Genomic DNA, 19,641 nt, shown 5'->3' with positions numbered 1-19,641 from the left:
ATTCCGAACCGGCGCTTTAGCCGTATCTATTTCTGCTGCATTGTCAGCATTAATTTGCAACTGAAAAGCGGCGACATTGAAGCGACAACTGTTGTAAGCAGCGAACAAACAAAAAAACAAAAACACGACCGATCGCCAAGTGCCACGCCCATTTCAGCGGCACATGCCCGCCGGTCACTTTTCGATTCAATTACCGACTGCAAGTTAATCAATCAATCAATTACTATAATAATGCCGGCCGATTTGAGTCGCGACAACACTAAAGGCGGCACCCAACAAGATCCATCCGCATCCACCCACTAACCAAATATAGGGACATATATAGTGTATCCAATCCATTCTGTGGCTCCAAATTTATGCTCAGAGTGTGCCAAGATCGCCTTGAGGTTGGTAGTTCCAACAAAAAAATGGTATAATATCTGTCCGAATTTACTGGTTCCCCCACCTGATCTCTTGGGATCCGAAGATTCTTCTCTCCTCTCAGGTGGCAAATAAATTACATTGTTTTTTTCTTAGCCGAAAGATCAAAGACGACGCCACACAAAGAGCCCGAAAATTTATTGAGATCTGAGTTATTCGGAAGAAGGAAATATGCCAAGTATTTTTAGGGTTATCTACGATACAAAGAAAGTACAGGTTTTAGTTTTAAAAGTGGCCTTGCGATTTATTTCTATCGATGGTATGTATATGGGTGAATTGACACAGATAGGCTTATCTAAAGATTTTCTTCCTGGGTTCCAAGAACCATATATGATATCAGGAAGAATTGCATTGGGTTGGAAAATATTTGAAAATACTTGTGAGCCAAACTGAGTCACGGTCAACTTACACTACAGTTACTGCATACAACATCACGGGTCTGCCGAGGTGTTCCGACTGTCTGGGCTTAATAAACCCGCAATGGCGATAAGACGGGGCAGCGGGAACTGAGCCAAGTTGGAGCCATAGTAAAAAAGAAAAAAAAATTATAAATGCCTTTGGCCCGAAAGCGAGGCAAAGCAAACAAACGGGCACACGATAATTGACGTTCATTATCAATGGGCAAATATGAGTACAAGTCAATCCAAAGCCCTTTAAGTGATCATCACGGGAACACACATGGGCTCCAGCCGAAGGGGGATTTAACCCCCCCAACCCCCACCCCCCAAAAAGGGGGCCAGGCGACGACTCGTAGCGGAAATCCAAAACTCGGCTTGGGCATGGAACTTCCCGTGTGCGGTCCAAACCTTTTGATTGCCCCTCTGCAATTAAGCCAGGTACTTGTCTGAGTGCCCCCTTGCCCCCTAACCCCCCCTTAAAAAAAAAACACATGTGTGCTGTGCTTTTGTAATGACTTTTTAATGGTCGCCAGCGTACTTTGCCACCAAATTGGCCAGGCCAAGTCGGGTAATCAATGCGAGTTCCACGACAGTATGGGCCATATCTTATCGCCATGGCAAGGCCTTCAACTTACAACACAACTTACACACATCTTACGATCTGAGGAGTGGAACCGGAAGCATTAGAAGCCGACAAAACAAAAGCCCACAACGTCCACAAAGCCAGAAAGTCGGAGACAAAGCCCAAAAATCCAGTGTGGAAAAAGGTTTTTTTTGTAAGTCGCCGAAGTCGAACGAAGGTCACCCAGTCAAGGGGCCTCTAAGCCCCGACCACGCCCCATTCTGTGATTATGATGGGGCCCCCTCCCATAAATCATGGCAGATTCAACTCCCAAGGGTTCGGATGGCCAGTATACTATAGGGTCTATAAAACCCTGCTGTCTAAAAACTGAAATAAGTATACACTTCGCTGATTATAACTATGTTTGATGTTCCTATTCGTTGAAATACCATGTAATACACAAAATTACCAATTTGTATTTAAATACCTTATAAAAGGGTTCAGAACACCTGGGGAGATGTCAATAATTATAGGATTGTTACAACACACATGGTATACCAATTTTCAGCTTAGCATACTTAAGATCATATATTACTAAAAGATTATTAATTAAGATAATCTAAGATTATTTTTTTTTTAATCTGGGTACTACCATCTTCTAAAATACATGGTATATACGTAGATTTATACTACTAAACCCAAAATATATCCATGATTAGATCAGAAATAAGCTAAAATTTGATCATAGCTTTCTTCCTGGTCATTCGAAGGGTATTCCACTGTACTTGTTACTATGTCAAGCTGTGTATTTTTTGGCAATTTCCTCGTTTCGACTGCCAACGGATTGATTTTCGCCGGGCGCCAGTCGGGAAGCCATTAAAAATGAAGGTGCAATTCCGATTGGACTTTGAACGATGGCTAATTAAGCGATTATTTCTGCTGGCGGCACTCAAGTGTGATTTATGTCGGACAGTCCCACGCAATGAACCGATTTCGATTTCGATTTAGATTCAATTCGATCCAATCCCATCCGAACCCCCTTTACCTACAACCAACTGAAGTGCAGAGAGGTCAAATTCTAAATTCTAATTGACAAAGCGAGCGCACAGTGGGTCAAAACGAGCGTTTGACTGGCACAGTGCCAGTTGTTTCGTTTCATTCCCCCCCTTTTCGCCTAGATTAATGAAATTAGACAATCAGCATCGGCGTCTCAAGTGGTTGGAAGAAGGCATACGGCGAAAAAGCGAAATTAAAATCACTTAATTAAATAATTTTTAATGTGTGTGCCCCTTGCCGCTTGCCGCTTGTCAGCCGAAAATTGAAACCGTTTCGTACGGTGGAGCAGCAGTTGTCGTTTGTTGGTTAATTGCCCCGAATGGACATTAAAGCCACACACAAATTGCCCCCCATTTGGTGACTCTATCTCTGGCTTTGTTCTCCTCCGTTCATTAGGAGAGTCAAGGTCACCGCATCGCATCTCCATTTTTCTATATCTATAAGTGTATCTATATCTATACCTATTCCTATGCCCATTTCCATTGCCATTTAATGTTCGATATTACGAGTTGAAATTGAATATTACCGCTGATGAGGCCATAAAACAACACATCCATATGCCCATTTCCCTGGCCAAGCCCCGGTAATTACTGCAAGTTAACAGGCAGGCCAGGTTTTCCTGTGGCAAACAAGTTAGCAGCTCAACATCAGATACAATCTGTGTGCTAGAGTCTTGAATTCAAGCCAAAATATTCGATATTTATAGCCTTTGGTTTGTGTACAAGCTGCGCTTAGTCGTATAATATATTCTATCCAATTTATATTTTTGACCAATTCTGGTTAAACAGGATTTCAGATTGTCTTCCTTTCATTTCGTACTCAAAAATCTTGTTTGTGTAATATTATATATGTACATATTATTTGCTAGTAAACTTTCTTTTAGCAGCTAAATTGAGTTATTTTTCTTTATATGTAATTTCCAGATAAATACCCCCTATAAGCCCATGCCTAAATGATCCTTTACGCTCCATTCGGTTCACGCATATTCCCTTTTCAGGCCCAAAAACCAAGGGCTCCATTAAACTTTCCTCTTCAATCAGGCTTTCAACATTTCAGCATTTCAATTCGACTCAGCGCACTCCTTTTTGGCCCCCAGCGCTACAAAATTGCTGTTAATTGCACCTAATTGGGTTTTTTGCACATTTCAATGCGAACTCAACGCGAAAATTCGCACAAAATAACAAAAACCAAAAAACCGAAACGGCAGCCACTGTGTTGCCAGGTAGTCCAATCCCGTATACCCACAATCCACAATCCCCGATCTCCGAAAGCCCCCTTGTTCGGGGCTCCGAAAACAAATTAATGACATTAAAGAGCGCAAACAGAAGATGCAATTTTCGGTCGGTGTAAATAACACAATCGATGCAAATGAAGTAGCGGTTCCGGAGGCGATTTTCGAAGACCAAACCAAATACAAAGTTTCAGCACCGGGAGAATTTCTGCTGGCCACATTAAGTCGAATAAACAAATAAACAAATCCCCAGCGAAAGATTCGAGATTTAAGCCAAATTAATGGACAGTCTCTGTCCGCTGTTGGCTTGGCTTTCGTACCCCTTACAGGGAGGATGGGTATATGGGTTCTGTACAATCCCTAAGAGTTTTTCAATTATTAACACAACTATTGAAAACCAAACTTATTTAGTTAATCTAATTTGATTATCTCTAGGATATTTTCTTATAACTTAAATTTTGATTATCCAAAACGATGTTTTTCAGTCAGCAAATAGGATTAATAGGATTAGGTATACGGGTTCTTTCGTATCTCTAAGAACACTTATAACAATTGTTTTTAATGAAATCACTAATTTATGAAATTAATTTGCTTAATCTAAGATATTTTCTCAGAACTTTTTTTATGTTATCTAAAACAGGGTGCATTTTAGTCAGATTGTTTGATTTTCGTTTAGATTTCGTACCCTTTCTAAGAAGAATGGGTATATGGGTTCTTTCATATCCCATTCGAATTTTGTAATTATTCTTTTTATTGAAATAAGGATTTCCATCGCTTTAGTTTGATTTTATACTTCAGATCTTTTATTATATATAACTTTAATTTCGATTATCCCAAACAGGGTGTCTTTCAGTCAACGAACTCATTTTGATTGCTTTGTTTTTGGGTTGGTTTTGGTTTTGGTTTGGTTTGGTTTGGCTTGGTTTGATTTGGCGGAGCTTATTTATATTTGTGTTTGCCTAAAAAATTGGCGCTACCTACGCGAGTTTTGTTTTTAGCATCGTTTCTGCTTTTGTCTTCGCGATGATTCATGGCACAGCCATATAGCCACAGTCGCATTAAAGTCCGCATTCGCATTCATCTAGTACAGCAAAAAAAATGAAAACCATATATCGGGGAGGGTAGGGGGTCGTTCGCCTAATCAATAACCATCAGTCGTCTTTACACACAGTAAACACACATAATAGATGGCCGTAAGCCGCAATTATTGATGGGCCCGTCGATCCACTCTGAACCCAGTTTGAGATTCAGTTTCGGTTTCGGTCCCGCTTTCAATCCATGCCGTGCACAATCCGTCGTGTTTGTACATTAGACGCTAATCAATGCTAACAGCTCCCCTTCTCTGCTCTCCATTTCAGTTCAGCTCAGCGAAGTTTGGCTCGGAACGGCGATTTGTGCATTTAATGGTAAGTCAAGTCAAGTATACTGCATACTATACTTTTCTTAAACTGTTGTAATTCATTAAAATACAAAAATAAATTGTTTTTTCAATGATTCTACTAAGGCAGCCTCCTTACTCTGCAATTACTCTGCCGCCACACGCACAGTATACATTATAAACTGACCACAATCAAAGACAACTGTACTCTATTGTATTCCCAACACAACGGATTCATATATGTATGCCCTAGAGAACGAAAGCTTAGCATAAGTATATTGGTCAGGGGCGTAGTCAGGGGGTTTTTAAGTTTAACCGCCATCCTCCTTTTACACAATTATCTAAGAACATTGTTCTTGAATTGAGAACATTCTTCTTGAATTGAGAACGTTCGTTCTTAAATACCGTGTAAGTACATTTTGGTATCAATATAAGAACGAAATGGTGAGAAGAGATAAATTAAATTGAGTTTATTTAACAACTTTTTGATAAGTGTACACTAAGGACTGAACTAATAGTTTATTTGTACACACAATGTACTTAAATACCGCCAATTCAACTTGATTCGAGCAAAATAAAAATATTTTCATCTTCAAAAATGTCGTTCTATTTTTAAGAACATTTTCAACTCAGATGGGAACGTCAGAATTTTCTCTGTGTAAGCAAAACATTCTGCTAAAAAAAAAAAGTTCTACAAAATAGGTTTAGGAAAACCCCCCTCAAAAAAATCCTGGCTACGCCACTGACACAGCTTCTTCTAAACGAAAATATTACGCATACGCCCAGGCGACACGCACAAGTTAAGCGAAATCAATCAAAGACAACAAATTTTCAGCACGCAATCAATTCATAGCTCCAAAGGAGGTGGACTATCTGAATTATGTGCGTCACTAGGTGTGGCAAAAAAAAAGCTCAAGCTCCGGCAAATAAAATCTATGTATGTGCTGCATCTGTAAGGGGGTTTAGTTCGAAGTCCTCGAGACAATTGGGCGCCAGTTGAGTCGTTTGAGTATCTTGTGCGAGGGCCACCCACTTTTTTTCCCTTGCGAATCAATCAAAATGGGAGACACTGCCCAGGACAGGAATCTGCCACATTTGCTGCGAGTAACGCGCAATTTAACCTGTCTGCCAGTCTGAATTTTCTCCATGCCCATCGCACTCCTCTGCTCACTCAATTATCATAATTGCGCCGCTTGGTAGGAGGAGAAGGCCAAAATGATAATGTCGGCGCCAGCATTTCCGCTCTTATTAACGACCCGGGATCCTTGGACTGCCGACTGCCGACTCTGCTGGTCCTGGCTAAACACACCCAGCCGAGGACGAAACGGGCATGTGTCCATGTTGCGGCTTTGGTGGCTTTCTGGCTTTGTGGCCGCCTGACACGCACAATTAAGCCAGTGTTTGGTCCAAGGATACGGGGTCTGGTCTCCCAAATCAAATCAAATAAAATCACAATTTACAACGCTCACGCACGCAGCCCTCTCTCTCTATATATATATATTACTATATATTTCTTGATGGGGGAGCCAAAAGAAAAAGAAAAATAAGAAAACATCGTGGCGCGTTCCTATTTTTCCCAGTTTCTCTTCTATTTTTCCTGCCTGCCTTAATGCACTTGACCTTCAGAATTTGAATTTGAATCTGAATCCAAAACCAATTCCGAATCCCCTTGAAACTCAGGCGAGACAACATTTGGTTGCAATCTGTTCGCGTTTGTCTGCCACTAAGTATTTTCGATCCAGTTTCCGTTCAAAGTTTTGAGAAATTTCACTTGTGAGTGCGAGAAATACATTTTATTTTTGGGTGCAACCAAAGTGAATTAACGCCCAATGAAATTACACCCATTGAAGCACAAATAAATTTTAGAAAAGTGAAATAACGCCCAATAAAAAAATGCCCAGTGAAATTACGCCCATTGAAGCACAAACAAATTTCACAAAAATATAACTAAACTAAATATGGGCGTTAATTCACTCAGTGTTTTTAACACTGGGCGTTATTGCACTTTTTATTTTCACTTCGATTTGGCTTTCTCAGCATTAATTCAATTGGTAATTCACCTAATTTCCCTTCAATTAAACGATAACTTCTTTTCTTGACCCAAATCGGATGTAATTTCAACTCAATATCAAACGCCCAATGAAATAATGCCCAGTGAAATAACGCCCATTGAAGCACAAATACATTTTAGAAAAGTGAAATAACGCCCAATGAAATAATGCCCAGTAAAATAACGCCCATTGAAGCACACACAAATTTCACAAAAATATAACTAAACTAAATATGGGCGTTAGTTCACTCAACGCTTTTCACACTGGGCGTTATTGCACTTTTTATTTTCAGTTCGATTTGGCTTTCTCAGCATTAATTCAATTGGTAATTCACCTAATTTCCCTTCAATTAAACGATAACTTCTTTTCTTGGCCCAAATCGGATGTAATTTCAACTCAATATCGAACCTTCAGTTCCAGTTTCTATTGCTTCCTTCGGCGGAAGAGGAGAGGAGAATGACAAAGGACACGCAGTGTCCTCGCTATTGTTGCCTGCCATTGTAAAGTTTGAGTGTAAATTCCATTAGGATTATATTACGGCACTTCAATCCACACACAAACACACACACAGGCACATGCGCCGAAGGAAGCCGCAAAAGTTTCGCTTGGCCCATAAAGTAGGAGAATTCGTTTTATTATCCTTGAAGAGGAGAGTGGATGTGGAAGTGTGGATGGAGAAAGTTCAAATGGATTAGGGCCAAGCTCTGGGGTGAAGCCCCGCAAGGCGTTGGCCCGGCCCACTCACACATAACCATATCCATATCCATATCCGCATGTGCGTGCTGAGCAAGTGGAAGGATATGTGTCAAGGACATGCCATTTTCCATGTGTTTGTGTGGGGGTTCCCCCCTTATAAAGCAGCTAGGTGCAATGGGCGTGGCCCCCAAGGGCTGGGCTGAAAAATACATTTGGGACACATTTGTTGTCCGCTAATTGATGTTGATGTCTCTTCCCTGTCTTTATCACCCATCTCTTTAGCTCCCTTTTCAGTGTCTTTCTTTTTTGGGCCACTCCCCAAGCGCATAAATTTTGAAATTCCTCTGCTTTTCGGGGCCCCCAAAAAAAAAGTTAAGACTTCGCCTAGAAATATTTGGGTTAATCGGCTTTCAGGGACTTTTGGCAATCTTTAAAGTTTTCACTTTAAGTGGATTTCGGTTCTAGTGAACCTTAAGTTTTAAGATTCTGTTCAATCTTTGAAAATCCTTCTTCCGCGTAGCGAACAAAGGAATCAAGTGCAGTGACCAGGGGGATTTCCCCGAACTCCAAACAGCTGCCAATTGCCAGCTGCAATACCAATACCAAAACGCCCCTTCGGACGCCTCTGCTTTTTCAGTTACAGCGTCGCCAACACAGAAATTTCCATTAGATCTACTTTGTAGCTGTGTGGATAGATGGATGGATGGCTGGATATGGTTGTGTGTGTGCGTATCTGTGTTTCCATTTTGGCCGTTCTCGATTCTCGTTCGCAATAAATAAACACAATAAAGACTTTTAATGCGAATTCCTTCATAAAAATCACCAAGATGACGATGATGATCGCTTGGCCGCTGCGAAGATGATGATGACGATGATGGAGATGATGATGATTAGTGCTGGCCTCCGTCTCCATTTCATAGATATTTTGCCTTTGCTTTTCCACTGACAGCTGTCGCATGGTCGAGAGCATCTAGCAGATACAAAAGTATCTTTAGTTAGTTATTATTATTTTGTTTTTTTTTTCGCCCAGAACGAGGTGCGAAAAGTGTTCTAAATGGCTTGGAGACGAAAAGCCACCGAAAAACCGAAAAAAGCCACACGGCAAACAACGTAAACGCGCTTTCTGATAAAATTCCACACACAAAGAGGGGCCAAGAGTGGTCATAAATAACAATAAATAAAAAGAACACGCAAACGGCGAGCAGCGGCGATAATGTCACCTTAATCAACATAAATCGGTACGATGTCACAAAGTGAATTAGCTCTGGAAACTAATTAGATTCCGCACAAATCGAACGGGAGTACAGGAGAATCGTAGTGCCGGCGAACCGAAGAATCGGGGTACCAAAGAACCGGAGAGAAGACCAGAGGGTGGCCAGATAAGATTCGCATTCGCCCGTGTTTTCCACCGATAAGACATCTTTTGACACGCAGCGTTCTGATAAGCCTCCGTTGATAAAAAAAAAGAAACCCACACAAAGTTTAATGAAAGTTCCGATTGCGAACGTCCTTGCACGCATACCGCGTAAATATCTCCATTGCACTCCAAGTTTTTTCCGTTTGATTTCGCTTATCTGGAGGGCAGTGACTAATGACGCCTTGTGCTAACCACATATAAATACAGATATGCGGAACAGGTGTACGCAGGTGGATGCACAAGATACACAAAGATATATATATTTACACACAAAAACTTCCCATTCCCCGTGAGTCTCAGTTTTTTGTGTACAATAACTCTAGTTTTGGCCCAAAATATTGTTGGTACCACACTTTTCAACCCCCATTGGTTAGTTTAGTTACTCACCCCTTTCCGAGCAGCTTTCCCTATCCAGATCCTTCTGTCAACCAATTCATTTCCATAATTTTCCATTTCCAAGGCATTTTATTCACTTCGCCGACGACAGTTTGAGTTTTATGGCCTACTATATACACTCGACGTTTAAGCGGGTGTAGTACTATGTCTATAAGAAATAAAGATATTATATTATATTAGGGATTTTTATTTAGTAAGGGCTGAAAAGGTTATTAAAACAATATATAGATATGCTTAGAAATTATATATTAAGCTACATATTTTACTAACTATACTATAATGCTAAAAAATAGTACTATATTAAAAAAAGAAACCCTTAAAATTGTTAAAAATAAAAATAGAATTTCAAAATATATAAAACATTTCTAAGGGTACTTTCCACTTCGGGTTTCTTTTTACGAGGGGAGGTACTCTCTCCAGCAATTTTCAAATTTATATTTTGGTGTGACTGGACTGTCTTGTTTTTTGTGGCTCCCACATTTTAACGCTCGGAACGTGCGCGGAAATGTTTATAACTGTAAAACTTACGCCACGCGTTCCCCATAAGTTAATGTGCACCATCCCAATCCCAATCCACCCACCAGATACATCCAATACCCCCCGGAACCACCCGTTGTCAGGACATTTTTGGCACGACAGCGGGACGCATTTGGAATGTGCGAAAAGTTCTTGGCCAGTTCGCTTCTCTTCCTTCATGGTGTGCGCTTAATTTTTATAACATTTTTATGCCATCTATCTGGGACCCCCGACCTTATAGCACTCCCCCAACCAACCCCTCTTCTGCTAGCCCGTGGCGCTCTTAAGTGAATAATAAATTAATTGAATCGCCACGCGGCCCATTTTTGGCCAAAGCGAGGGGTAGTCTGAGAAACTGATAAATACACCCCCGCCATAAGTCCCTGGATCTATTCGTAAACTTTTATGTTAATGGCCAAAGCTGGGGTTTATGATCGGTACCCCCGTCGCATAGCTGAACCACCCCGCCCCTGCAATTAGCAAACTAATCAAAGGCAGATATATACGCTATCTAAATGCCTAATTAAAGTGTAAATTTCTAGCCATCTTCGAGGAGATTTGCGGCCCCCTCCCGGGCTGCAGTGACACTTAATTGGAAAACAGCTGACAAAAGGGCACCGTACCGAAGAACCGAAGCGTTCTTCGTATCTATCAGATACTTATACGTAGATACACACTCGCTGTGTGTTTGCCTTTGGCCTTTCCGTGTGTTGTTGGCTTTGGCAATGCTTTTAATTAAGCCCGGCCAAGACAGCAGAGAAGAGAAAAAGATGGAAAAAGAAGGTACAGCGATTGTCTCCGCACAATGAAAGTTTATTTTTATGGCCAGAATACAGATACAGATACCGAATCAGGCACACACACACAAATACCACCCTCAACTGCTTTCTGCTCAAATCCATTTCAAAATATGAATAACAGAATCGAAATAGATGAGAAACAACAAAGTGGGCAAAGTTTTCATACTATTACAATGCGGCAAAGGATTGAATTGGAATCCGATGACGCAGGGAAAAGCTGAAATCCGGAAAACAAGAAAACCAGAAGAGAATCTGAGACTTGGATGCTTCAAATGGGTGCATGTGATTGGATAATTGCGGGGTAGTGGCAGATATATGATTTGGGATATGGTCTGTGAGCCGTATGGATCATATATAACCTAGAACTAATCAAGTTTTTATAGTTAGTTGATTAAAACAAAAATACTAAAATGAATAGGTAAAAAAATACTAAAATAAATAGGTATTTTAATTTGGAACTAGATATTTTTGGTTAAATATTAGCAGAAAGTGATTTCGACATCGCATGCGATTGAATATTTGCAAGGTAGTGGCAGATATATGATTTCAGATATAGGTCTGTCAGCCGTATGTATCATATACGAGTATAACCTGAAACTAATTTAATTTTCATGGTTAGTTGAAAAATACCGAAATTTAAAGGTATATATTTTGGTACTTAAAGTTTTTAGATAAATATTGCTGTCGACAAGTTTATATATACATATATATTATATAAACCATAGAAATGGTCTAAAAAAATCGAATATTTCTGGTTAGAGAAGTTTTAATTAGGATAGTTTGAAATAAAAAAAAATACTATTAATTTGGTATTTAAAGTTTTTAGTTAAATTCACTGAAAGTACTTTCGAAATTTCTCAATATGTATTCCCAGCCCGCAATGCATTGTTTCCACTGCTCTTGGCCTTTTCCCCCACTTATTGGCTCGTGTGAAATGTGGAGTGCGACCGAGGCACGTAGCGAAACAAACGAAACAAAAACCGATAAACGTTCGAGGCGGTATATATATATTGTTTCACATATTATAAGTCAAATGCTTAATGTACTTATGCGGCGTTTTCACATCGCACGCCCCGATGATAAATGCAGGTCCGTGCTCCTCGACCCGAGCATTATGTATCGCAATTATGAAGTGTTATTAATATAATGCTCGTTGTGCAATCGCACCGGCTGACAATCCATTCATTTGCATTCGATTGCTCGTACAATCGTATGCAAATGGAACGGGAATCCGAATCGGTCTCTGAGTCACCCATCAGTCACACTTTTGGGATATTTCGGATAGCGACGTGACCGATGCAAATTCACCGATAAGTTGTGACATTGCCTAACGATTGGTGATGATGAATCAAGATGCCGAAAGGTTTTTAAAGATGTGACGATTCGTTGGGATATAATTTAATACCATGTTATCGATTAAATCGTTTGTTTTTCGATAGATTGATCGATAACACAAATCATAACGATAAAACGCTATTTAATCGATAGCACTTAACGCTCGTAAAAATGAGAAGAAATGCATCGTAAAACAAGTTGATTAGTAATGCCCTTAGGTAACCCGTACTGATGCTAACGATACACCATTAATAGTGTAATAAAAACAAATAGCTGTTCGTTAGAATATTTTGTTTTTCATACCCCATCGATAAATTCTTTAGTACTTGCTGATTAGTTGAACGATGACAGGAATTTTGTGCCTTTTTTTCGCCAGCACCTCTATCGCATATTCATGCCGATGGTGGGACACCCCAGCGATCCGATCTCCACACGATCTCTCCATATATCTTCATCGGTACGATCGTTGCGAAAGCTTCTGTTCTCTCTCTTTTTTTTTTTGCTGTGGCTGTTCAATCTGGTGGCCATCGATCGATCGATCGATTCGGTTAGGCATCGATCGACTGGCAGCAAAAACTCGCACACTTGAGGGCAATTCACATGCCAGCCACAAATCAGCCGCAAATGACTTTATTCCCAAGTAGCAGCGATACAACTTACGAATGTCAATGTGGCAAGTGCAGCTAAAAGGTTTCTGGGAGGGAGTTTTTAACAGCTGCTGAGAAATCCTGCTGGGCATTTGGTAAATGTAGTCGGCCACGTGGCGTATGCGCAATCTCAAGTCAGCTGGATGGTAAGATGAAAGCGGTACCTAGAAAGAAAAAGATATGAGTTTTTGAACATATATGATTATTATATTATTGGATAAAGAGATATTAGGAATATTTAAACATACAACAGAGATCGCTTAAATGATATTTTATTATTTTGATAGAGACTTGATAGCATGTCTACTGATAGCTGGGAATAAATTAAAGTTATACGATCAGTTCAAACGAACCGTTTGCAATGACTTTTCTGAAACAGCTCTCTTTTGAGAGTTGCAGTCTTAGTTGCCCTGACCCCAAATGTTCTCGGGGAGGCCACGCATGCGCAGTTGCCGTCGATGCCGCTGATTTTGACGTTGACGTCCGCCGCATTTGGTCAAAATAAGCTTTGGCAACAAAGCCGTACCAATAGCCGGGCCAAAAAGCGATTTGTGCGATTTGTGCGAACCGAATGTCAAAAGTGATTTTCGTTGCAGTGGAAACGGGGGAAAAGAGCCACATCAAAGGCAGTAAGGCATTAAAAGCTCTCACAAACAACAAAACCCCAAGCCAAAAAAATAAAATAACATGCGAAAGTCATAAATCATAATTCTTTATTCTGCCTTCGTTTTGTTGCTGGCTGCTGACTGACTTTCGGTTTGGAACGGACCGGGAAAAAAGGGGGGCTCTAAAACTTATAGAGCATGTCACACACACACACATATAGTCGCATTCAGAGGCACCACCACAAGTGCAAACACTTCTGGCCATATGATAAATGGCTAAAAGCAGAAAAGCAGAAATCGCGCACAAAACCAAAATGAGATTTTTGTGTTCTGTTTTTCGGCTTTTGAAGTTTGACAGCCTCAATTTGCATTTTGAGCGAAATTGCGCCCCCTTCCACCCTGCCACTGTCCTACCCCCTTTTTTATTTTTGCACATTAACCCACCCCTGCCCCTTGTCAGAAACATAGTTCATCTTCGAAATGCCACAAATATGCGGGGGGAAATAACTCCAGAGAAATTCCGGCGAAATTAAGTGGAGTTTTGGGGGGACAAACTGGGATGATAAACTGGGGAATACCCTGCACATTAATTCCCTCTTAATATAATATCATTTTGCTAAAATATCTTTGTAATTACAAAGTATTTCCAAGTAAAACGGAAATTAAAATGCTCATCCAATTGGTAAGACCGATTATAGCATGAATTTTACAGGGATTCACCTTTGCTGTAATTTCAAAATGATTGATCTTTCAACTTTTACTTTCAGAACATTTCAATTAGAACTAGGTATCTTTTGAACCCTTCAACCTAATTTCAATTTAAATTTCTGCCGATTATAGCATGAATTTTACAGGGATTACCCTTTGCTAGTTTCAAAATGATTGATCTTTCAACTTTTACTTTCAGACCATTTCAATTAGAACTAGGTATCTTTTGAACCCTTCAACCCAATTTCAATTTAAATTTCGGACATTTCTTTCTCAAAATTTTGGTAATGATACCACTCAATTCTAATTTTAGTTCATAACACTCCCACATTTATCGCTATTTGCAGCCCCTGTGTTTAGGGGTTCTCGGGAGTCAAGCGAATTCATGGATGATTGCCTTCAATTGCATTTCAATTCCGTTTCAATTGCCGCCGAGGAATTTCGCTGCAGTTTCTCCTTCTGCTCACCTTCACCTCGCACAACCCGTGAGGAATGTGTGTTTTGTACCCCCAGCCCCTGAAGATCATATCCCCTAGATATGCTAGTTAACCATATATCATACATATATTGATTGAACACCCACCCACCCGATCTATACTATATGAAAAGTGGGCCTGGGTCTGGTCTCAATTAACCGATTAATGGCTTAATTGGAGGCATTTGGAATATGTGTGCGCGAGATGTGGGGCTTTCTTGGTGCGTGATCAATCACGAGATCGTGATTTGTAAGCTCGATTGCGTGACACGCGCCTCACCAGCCCCCTAGAGACTTACATAAATCAATTTAGCCAAGTTTATTTTATAATTTAATTGCTTTTGTTTACGTTGACATGGCGTACTCACGTTCGTGAGTGAGTCTTCCTCTCTGTTTCTCCCTTATAGAGTGGGCTATATATCATATATATATCTCTATATAGTACTTATATCTGGCGCTCTTCTCACTCTCTCTTTCCGTTTTGTCTCTGTGAATTTTGCAGATTCGCTGCCGATGTGAAGCGAGGTGCCGGCTGTTCGACGTTCAACGCATTCGCTCGGCCTTAGCGCTCTGAGCAACAACAAAAGTCGGGGACCTGAGCCGATGGAACCGATGGATCGGCCATACTCCTCCAAAAGTCCCCTCTCCATAAGAAAAGCAGCCCTGAAAAAGGCAAAGGAAGAACTGTAGAGTTTTTTTTAACTTGTGATAAGCGCAAAAGTGTGAAAAGTGTGTGCCTCCAGAACCCATAATATATATATATATATATATGTATACAAGAATATAAAAAGAGATATAGAAGAAAACTTTTTTGGAATAGTCCAACCAACCAATGCAACGCGTAGGCCTTCAACTGTGATTTAAGAATATATATAAAAAAAAAAACAAACAACAAAAAATAAGAAACCCCGTTCGTTACATTTAGTTTTTATTAGTTCGGTTTAGTTTTTTCTGCTTAACTTTTCGCGTGTGCAACTGCTTACCGATTAGATAGCCATGTTCAACTCCAACATACCGGCCTCCTCGCTGTTAGGGATCGACAACAGCGGCCTCCTGATGGGCGGCCACACGCCCAAGACGCCGGAGATCCTCAACTCGCTGATCGCCATGACCAATCCGCTGGATAGCTTTAGCTTCAGCTCGGCGGCGGCGGCTGCTGTTTCCGCAGCTGTTTCCGCATCCGCCGCCTCCTCGGCATCCTGCAGCGCCGCCTCCACGCCAGTGGTCACCGTGCGTCACTTCAACGGTCATCCCAATGGCCAGGTGAGGATCGTCACTGCTTGCCATTCGGTGCCTCAAGGCGTATGCTTAATATGCGTATACTCTATTTTTCAGTCGCACTCCCAGGACAGCAGTCATTCCAGTTGCTCCGGATCGCCGTTGGACTCTCCAGCGGGCACGGCCACCACGCCCAGCGTCCAACAGGTATGTGAAATCATCTCTAATTGGATCCTAAAAATGAAAGGGGTATACTAAGTCATTCATGGTTTTTAAAAGCTTGAATTGAGTGATTAAATTTAGATGCATTAGTCATTATTAATTAGCCAGTTTTATCTACAATCTCAAGTATCTTTTATAACCATTCAAGTATTTTAATACCCATTAAAATAAATGAAGCACTGAGTCAATCAGCCATTTTTAATGCTTCAATTGATATTTCGTATTTACATGCAAAATCGTATTAATTAGCCAGTTTTTAACCATAGTCTTTAAAAGAACTTAAGTATCTTAATTAAAATTAAAGCCCCATTCTTTTTCTCATTTTCATAACCATTCAATTAAATGGGGAACCAGTCAATCATGGATTTTAAAAGCTAGATCTCAAGTGTCTTTATTCTTGTACAGTTCAATTTCCCCATTTCAATAACCATTCAACAAAAAGGTGCTCTAAGTCAATCATAGATCTTTAAAGCTTCAATTGATAGTCCCAATTTACATGCAATATTCGATGTAATTAGACTGTTTGAATTACAATCTATTAAAACATTAATTATCTTTATTAAACTTAAAGCTATATTCTTGTATAGTTCTTTTTTTCCTTTTCAATAAACGTTCAATTCAACGCCTAACAGCGACTGCAACTTTACCAGCCATTGTTAGAGTTTTTCTCAAGTCAAGTTTATATTTTGAAGACCAAATCGAACTCCATTGAAAGGCAATCGCTGCAGAAAGCATGAGACTTTAAAATTAAAACCAACTGGAACCATAAATCAAAGACAAGCGATTCAACTTGATACTTGCAATCAATCAATAACTAATTGAATTGCAATTGAAGGCAACCTCTCAACTTGGGGAACCCAACCGGTTCCCTCCAAAAACGATATATACATATCTATATGGATAATACGGTATACTGGTCAGTCGCCGAAATCCAAAAGTTAAAAACCAAAAAATGAGAGGCAAAAGTACATGGGGTTCTAATTTATGTGAAATTTTGTTGGATAACAAATTGAAAAGACGGTGTGTGCCTCTCTCTTTCAACCCGTTGCGATGCAGCAATTAAAAGCTGCGCCGGCCCAACGCCTATAAATTCGTTTCAAGTAATAATCATAAATCACATTTGCATGGTATAGGGGATAGGGGATAGCTGTATAGATGATATAGCCAGCCATATAGACACCTGCCAATTATTGTTGGCGAAAAAAGGAGGGGCTGGCGGCGGGAGCGGACTAGGGATGCGTTCGTTGCACAACCCAGAGATCGAATGGATAGGCGGCCTTTAACTCTCGTATGTGGAATTAATCGCTGAAGTTGACACCACCGCAGTTACGTGCCTCATTAAGGCCAATGTCAGTCAGTCAGCCAGCCAGTCAAGAGTGATTCTCCCCACTCGCACAGAGATTCAGATTCAGATTTAGCGGCAGATTCAGATGCAGATGCAGATGCAGATACTCGAACGCAGTGTGCCGCAAAAGTGAAATCAATTCTCGCCGCGTCTCGCAATTGACGCCCACGTCAGACAGACAGACGGACGGACGGACGGACGGACGGACAGAATCGCATACGGACAAAGTTACGGACAAATTGACAGACGGACGGACGGACAGACGACCAATGGCCGGTGGAGAGTGCGTGGGCCGCTTTTGCACGGCAGCGTGTGCTTTGCAGTGCTGCGTGGGCGAAAAACAGTCATCGAATAAATGAATGAATGAAACTGACCAAATTGAAGCGGCCAGATTGAAACTGCAAGTCGGTAGATTGCGACTGAGTTTCCTCACTTAAAGCAACCGAATTGTAGTTGATAATGTCCCTAGACAACTGACATATTAACTCGTTTTATGAAGTAGTAGCGATTGAAACAAAAGTTTTCCTTTAAGTAATAGTTATTCAATCAGAAAAATTTAACAGTTTACACAAAGCCCCTAAAAAAATATATTTATTTTCATTAAGGTAAGCTTACTGTTACAAACTAAGGGCTGGTATAATACATATCGAATATTTTTTTTCACTTTCAATTTAATGAATAGTTTTCGTTTATGATTATACAGATCAAAGGTTTTTTGTGCAAAATTGCACATAAATTTTATTTAATTTTAACTATGGCATTAAAGTCAGCCCAACAATGTTTGCGTCTTTTATAAGTTTTCTACAGAATACGAAGCGAACTTTGTTTCATTTCGATTTAAATATGAATTTAGCAGGCGGTTTGACCCCGACGACTTGAACCCCGCACAATCGGAGTCGGACCCATTCAAAGGTTTCCTGCCCTCCGTTTGTGTGTTTTATTCTTTTTTTTTTATTTCCTTAGCACGCCAAATATTTGCACAAATGTTGCCGAAAAAGAACGCCAAGCAAATGGGGGGCAAATGTAAAATGGGGAGAAATTATAAGAAGGGCAAACAGAACGAGTGAGAAATGTGCAAAAGTGCAAACAAGCCAAACAAAATGCAAATTTGCCAGCCCGTAAATTGCCTCTTAAATGTATCTTTTTCGGTTGAATTTTGCGACTAAAGTTGCAGCGATGCGAAGTGCAAAGAAAGGCTCGGCCGTTCTGCAAAAGTCGGTAAATACAGAGATGCAGATACAAAAACGAAGATACAAAGATACTGAGAGATACTGATTCAAAGATACATTTACAAAGATATAAAGCCGCAACCTGTGATGTCCATTCCGATTGCGATTCCCATTTCCATTTACATCCACATCCACAGCCCCATTTCCCCCGACGCAATTGCACAATTTTCCAGCAGACTTTGTCCGACTTTTCGAGTCGACGCTGACCATATGGTCATATGCATTGGCTCCGATTTGCCAGCGACTTTAATTTTTTCTCCTTTTTTTTTTTGTGTTTTGGGTTCGGCGCATGCGATTATTATGATTTTGTTTTGGATTTCGTTTTTCGGCATTCTTTACTTGTCGCTTTTTAAACACAAAATTTATTTATCTGATTTCTGGGTCAATAAATATACCGCAGCGTGCCTAAAATTCAAATGGGAACCCGACCCGCTGCCGATGCCGAAAAAATTAACAGAAGCGCAAAGGCAACATTGGGGAGAAGGGCGCGTTCAATCAGTAATCAGTGGCATCCGAACAATTTCTCGAGCAGACAACAAACAAAATGCGCAAAAAAAAAGGGAAAAACCAACGAAAAAAAATAAAAAATGGTATATATATAAAAGAGGCGTCGGTCTGGTCGACAATCCAATGAGCTGCAGACTGAAGAGGCCAATTGTGACAGCCCCCCTTTGATGGATGCCATATTGCAAGATGATTTATTTTAGTGGGTGATATGCTGGTAATCCATATTATATAAGAAGGTCCTCCAGGCTTTGTAGGCGCCATAGATCATATCATAGATCCTTAAAGAGCATCTTAGACATCTGTTGGCCATGGCCAATGATGCACTACGGTGCCTTAGGCATACTATCTCGCAAACTGATCAGCGATTGGGATAACCTTTGCCTTTGGGCAGCCGCTTGTGTCTTTGGAAAATAGTGACCATCATGGCCT

General features: G+C 40.5%; 1 protein-coding gene across 1 annotated transcript in view; it reads left to right on the top strand.

The window, feature by feature from the left end:
- The window catches only part of LOC119558099 (activating transcription factor 3), a 39,990-nt gene that overhangs the window by 13,239 nt on the left and 7,110 nt on the right, over positions 1 to 19,641 (top strand). The window contains exons 2-4 of the mRNA XM_037871311.1: positions 5,026 to 5,073; positions 15,194 to 15,954; positions 16,027 to 16,116. Of these exons, the coding sequence (XP_037727239.1) occupies positions 15,688 to 15,954; positions 16,027 to 16,116 (357 nt within the window). The 5' untranslated portion in view covers positions 5,026 to 5,073; positions 15,194 to 15,687. The remainder of the gene's footprint in view (positions 1 to 5,025; positions 5,074 to 15,193; positions 15,955 to 16,026; positions 16,117 to 19,641) is intronic.

Source organism: Drosophila subpulchrella, chromosome X (assembly GCF_014743375.2).
Source record: "Drosophila subpulchrella strain 33 F10 #4 breed RU33 chromosome X, RU_Dsub_v1.1 Primary Assembly, whole genome shotgun sequence".
NCBI lineage: Eukaryota > Metazoa > Arthropoda > Insecta > Diptera > Drosophilidae > Drosophila > Drosophila subpulchrella.
The sequence above is the reverse complement of the archived record's forward strand: the minus strand, read 5'-3'. Positions and strand labels throughout refer to the sequence as shown.